This window comes from Colias croceus, chromosome 12 (genome assembly GCF_905220415.1).
Source record: "Colias croceus chromosome 12, ilColCroc2.1".
Classification (NCBI taxonomy): domain Eukaryota; kingdom Metazoa; phylum Arthropoda; class Insecta; order Lepidoptera; family Pieridae; genus Colias; species Colias croceus.
In genome coordinates, this window is record NC_059548.1 from 3,129,812 (window position 1) to 3,135,811 (window position 6,000).

General features: G+C 33.1%; 1 protein-coding gene across 4 annotated transcripts in view; it reads left to right on the plus strand.

Annotated features, from left to right (window-relative positions):
• LOC123696018 (serine/arginine repetitive matrix protein 5) overlaps positions 1–5,163 on the plus strand; it is a 97,290-nt gene extending 92,127 nt beyond the window's left edge. For all 4 annotated transcript variants that reach the window (XM_045641999.1, XM_045641997.1, XM_045641996.1 and 1 more), the window contains exon 12: positions 3,648–5,163. In XM_045641999.1, the coding sequence (XP_045497955.1) occupies positions 3,648–4,827 (1,180 nt within the window). In that variant the 3' untranslated portion in view covers positions 4,828–5,163. The remainder of the gene's footprint in view (positions 1–3,647) is intronic.
• Positions 5,164–6,000: the final 837 nt, after the last annotated feature.

Consider the following 6,000-nt stretch of genomic DNA (forward strand, 5'->3'; position numbering starts at 1 on the left):
TGTATGCTAGCCTTAAATAGAATCTTGTCGCAGCTCTAGGCCTCCTACACGATAATATAAGCGAATATAAATTAATGATTTCTACTTTGATCATATCGGGTTATATAGAAAAATCATCGAATACACGGTGGATCGAACTAAATCTATGAGTTTCGATAACAATTTAGTATTTGTCAAACAATTTACGCTATTAAATTCGAGACTACTTCACATTGGTCATTGCCATATCATCATCATCATCATCATGATATGGCAATGAACAATTAATTGTTGACAATGATCATTTCTTTCTTTCTTTAAATTAATTATTGTGATAGCAGTGCCATATATTATAAACTTAAATATTTCTTAACGTGCGTATCTACAATATTACATCTACAGTAATAACAGTAGAACTCAAAATACAAGAATTTCATCTTAAATATATCGTAAACACATTAAAAGCTTTATGATTAATTAATTGCCCTTGACTTCTCAATTAAAGTTGTAACATAATAATTAAAATATTTTAAATAGATTTTAAACCTACGCCTTCTTTTTGCGCACGTTCAGTTGATATGGTTGGTCTTTTTTGTTCAATCAGTTGGTATACGTAATAACCACAGAACTATATCGAGATAGAAGGAAATAGTTCGTCGATTTATATGAGAACCGACCGTGTAACATTTTGCGTAGGTATTTTGACGTCACGCGAGTCTTTTAGTGATGTTCACAACGTCAAAATAATTGACTCCTAATAAATAGAAACTAAGTAGGTAGTTAAAACATTTTATGGAATCGAATTGGGAATCGATTTTGACCTTGACAGAATAATGAGAATAAAAATGTATGATAATTTTTACAAGCTTTTTATTAACCTAAACTGTATGTATGTATATGAATGTATTTATATATGTTCGGATCAAATCGTGCAATTGAATATTAAAGAAGTTCTTTCGAAGACGACTTCAAGAGAATCTTTCGGAAAACTGAAACAAATTTGCAATAAGTATATAGTAAATATATTTTAAACCATCGATATACCTAACAATAATGTAATCTTAAACCATCGATATACCTTACAATAATATTATAGGATTAAAAAATAATTATCATTTTTCTCTTTTCAATAGGTATCGATTTGAATCGACTAAGAAATCGGCATTGAAACTCGTGGCGTACAACTCTATATGCTTACTTTTGACAGAAAAATGAGAAATCAACCTTTACCACGTTTCGACAGTTTGGATTGTTTTATTTTCATTGCTGGTTTTTAATGCATGTCCAGTCTGGCGTGTAAAATTAAAACCGTAATGGAAAAGTAGCATCATTCCGTTACCGTTTACATTAAATTAAAATCATTCCGTTACCGTTTACATTAAATTAAAATTATTTTAGGGCAAAAAGTACTTACAGGTGAAAGGAAATATTTTTATTGACACCTTCAACTTTTTTGGTGGTGTTTGCACAGTTAATTATCGAGCACGGGATCATTTTCTGTTTGCATTAGTACGTCACACACGGAAAGCGGTCGAGAGAGGACTGAGCATCGTGGCGAGCAAAGACGATGATTAATCGTCTTTTCGCCACGCGAGGTACATACACTCTTTCCTTCTATCTCGATATAGTTCTGTGGTAATAACACTCTTAAACGATTTTGTACGAAACTATTGAGGCAATTGTTTGTTTTCAATTTCCCTTATTCAGTGCTTTTTGATGACTTTCGATTTGAATTTGATCGAATTTTACACTGAAGCTTATACTTTTTACTTATACTTAGGTTAAGTATCAATTAAGAAGAACCTACTGGCTACTACAATATATTACTATAATAGGTTTATTAGCTACCATATTAGATAGAAATTTACCATAAAAGGATCAATATAAATTCCCTTTTCTAATTCAAAATGTCGTTTAATAAACGAGTTATTTATAACAAACACTACCTTAATAGGATTTATACTTGGAATACTTAATCTGTATACACAGTGTCAAGTCTTCTCAAAACTAAATAAAAAATAAATTTATTCATAATTTATTCGTCGTTAACGATACATTAATAGCTCATAGTACTAAAGCTCAGCCATTGGAATAATTGCAAGCATTAGATTTTCCTTGTGGTCGCATTCCAGTGGCGACAATGCAGTGTGCCTTACAATATTTTATTACAATACATTTTAGATATTATTCTAGCAAATACATTCACAGGAAACATATACATTATAATTTTTAATAGATTACTAAAATATGTTAATTATGTAACAAAATTACACGAGAGCTAATGATAAATTTAGTTTTTGTAGCGTCGGAGTTTGAAGTATAGAGACTTTTTTCTCTTTGAATGATCAACAATATACTATAATACATAATATAATATGTAAAATGTTTAAATTGAGAGTAACTTCAGTTTGTTTTTCTAAAGCCTAGAGTTAGTTTTCTTAGATTATTAAACGGATTTATACCTCAATCAAAACAACGACCAATATAAACCCTATTATTACAAAAAGATATTATAACGCGTTTTGTTTACTAAGCAAACAAAATACCTAAATACAAAACAATAAGCCACAGTATTAAGGGATATTAAAATAATAATATACCCAAAAGAAAAGCAGTGAAGAGGAACGAATCGAGGACTATCATTATTTACTTATGTAAAGCGCTAAACTTTCAAAATAGGAGTATTTCGCAACATAATATGACCCATGTTTGCTAAATTGTTTTTGTGAGCCACACATTGTTCCAAAGATGGATAATTCTTAGTTTTCGAGTAGAAAGTTTTTCCGTAAACTATGGCGCGATACTTATTAGGCAGTTACTATCGTTATACATCGTTTTAAGATCGGAATAGATACAAAACTTTTGCTTTTTATTTAAGCAAACATTTTAAAGATTTGTAAGTAACTTACAGTTTAAGATATGATAATTAAATTTAGTTTTTAATACATTGGCAAATAACTAATGAGAGCCATAATATAAGATCATAAATAGTAATTAGCACCATTGTTTCAAAAATTTTCGACAGCCAATTAAGCTGATAAAATCGACAACGAAACAATAGCCCTTTATATCAATCAAAAAACTCGTCACATTTCAATCAAGTCGCGTCATTGCGTTCCGGCATATCTTGCCTTTTCGATCTGCGGTTCTCCATGACTTGCCTAGTAAGGGTAAATAAGCGGTTCTCGGTAAAACAGCCCTTATTTAGTGTATAATAGTTGAGTCAGCGGCGTCTCGCGATACATAACTATAAGGACCGTGTGGCAATGGTAGTGCTATGACTCACTTCAAGAATATGTCCAACAGGTGTAGGCTCTGATCATGTAAATTAGCTCGACTGTCATTGCAGCGCAAATGTGTAACGCTTCCTTATTGTAGACTTAAAAGAATAACATCTAACAATAGTTTTTGTAGCATTATTAAATAATGCCACGATCAAAGTATATAATTTAAATTGATGCCATTATAAAATAGTCAACGGCTTAAGATAAGTGAACAAAGCGTGCTCGTTAGTTGTGTAGGCGGAGATTCCCCATTGAATCCAATTACGTTTAAAACACAAGATTACATGTTTTTATGATACGACCAGATAACAATAAACGCACGTGGGATGCGCTCATATTATTACGAAATATTTTTTTGTTAACTCTTGTTTTTTTTCATTCCAGAGGACAATTCTCGAGCACGCTTGGTCGATTCAGTCATTCCGCGAGTCGATTGAATCCGAACAGCGAAACTGAGGAAGATTATTCCCGCTCAGCACAGACCCTGCCGAGGAAACTCCACGACCGCAAGGAGAAAACCACCGAAAAGCCGAGCTCGAATAAATATTGGCAACGGCTGACCTCAAACAAACGATCCACAAGTGCCATTAATATATCAAATAACGGAGCACCAGAAGGAAAGGTCAATGGTTACCCGCCAGGTCCCGCGAAACCGGCGCGGACCTACAAAGGCTTGAACAGAAGCAAGAGTTTTGCTATGGGAGTGCCCGAACAAGAGACACATCCTAGATACGTCACAGGAATGAACAGAAACTACTCCACGATGTACAAGTCGAACCCTCACCTTAGCCGGCTCGATGAAACCCCTGAACAATTGAAGAGTCCAGGAATCGTCTCAATAATAAACAGAAGCCAACGCGATCTTGCTGATGCTGTATCAAGAGAAACGGAACGAAGACGCGATGGGTTGTTTGGCGCGCGTTACGGAAAAACGACGCCTCTAAGCAACGGCCATACAAACGGATTCAGCAAGTCGTATGATGAAACCGATAAGAAGAAGATATTTTTGAAAGGGCTGAAAGATCGTGCCCCAGAATTATACCAAACACTGCACGATGATGAATCAGATGGAAGTAGATTATCCTCACGCTATGGAACACCATCACCGCATTACAAAGACCGGATATCTGAGGAACGCAAAGTACCAGTGTACAGGACAGACTCTTCTAACAGGGACAGCAGTCCATTCGTTTCACGTTTGGATACGAGGATAAAAACGCCAGCAAATAGAAGAGAGAGTAACAGCAGTGATAATTATTCCGAAACGTACAGATACCAAACGAGGTCCGGTGATCCGGAGAGACCAAGTGTAACAGACACAGTTGAGACTATAAGCAAAAAAATTGTCCCATCCAGAGACGGCCGGTCAAAAGAAATAATTGAGTCTAGAGAAGTCAACTCCGTTACTAAAAGCAGAGGATACAAAGCGGAACCGATCACAACGATTAAGTATTATGAAAATGACCGACCTCTTAAATATGAATCTCGAAATGGTGCTGCTCCTCTATATACTGAGCGGAGAAGAAGTAATTATAAAGTGTCGGAGAAAGTAAGAGATTATTAGGACTTACGTGACGTAAATACTTTTGCCATAATAATAACGTAATATTTTATTGAATGTTAAAGGACTGTTAGACACATCAAATGTGCCTTTATTATTACATTGTTTAATGTAACATAAGTTGCTTATGTAAAAAGTCATATAGTTGTACTAATAAGTTAATGATTAATAATAAGGAAACAGATTCCGTCCATTTGAACTTTGTAACAATTTAAATAAAGATTTACTCATCAATTGTGAATAACTAGATTTTATAAACTAATTGATAACATTTGATACGATTATTATGAACTAAGAATGTAATCTTAAAAAAATAAATAATGTGTTAATTTACACTAATATTTGTTTCATTTATACTTTACCCACTGAATATAAGAGTAGTAGTCAGAGCATTTAGGTATTAGTTAAAAATTATTATTTGAAAGTTGCTATTAGAAGAACTAGAAAATTAGATAGCTTAAACGATTTTTGCGAATAAAGTCCCAGTTCATATTTTTATTGTAGAGTACTCCTAAGGAGTACCTACTCTACTCTAATCTTTAAAAGTTTTGAATTGAAAAAGTAATCCCGCACATTATAAACCTATTATAGATTTATTTGCTCAGGTGTGTACCGTCTGAAGTTTTACAAATAGTAACATTTAATTCATTCGTAATCAAACTTTTTAGTGTATGACTTATATTTATGTAATGATTCATGTTTTATTTATATTCGTACTACTAATGTTATTGCCATAGAAGTGTTAGGATATGGTAATGTTCGAAATTCATTTATGCAAATGACTATCTGTAACCGATTATTTTAATTAATTACTCTACATAATATAGAAAATCCCTCAATCGAGATCGAAGGGTTAACTAAGACATACGTAGTATATATATTATTAGAGTAAATGCAGCCAGTAAGTCATTCAAAAATCCGTAGTGCCTACCTATTACTACGTACTGGTGTAGTATAACTATAGTATTAGGTATCTACTACTAATTAGGAGTTATTCTAATGAGAATTAACCTCCTGAGACCCAGGATTTTTTTCTCTTTCTTTTGTAATAAAAATTAGCTGTATCTGTTCTAATGCAATTATAGATATTCAAAAAAATGGTAAAAAAAATCTTTCGTGGAAAACTTGGATTTTCTTTATGTCATGTATATATTACAGGGGGTCCCAGTTCCAAGT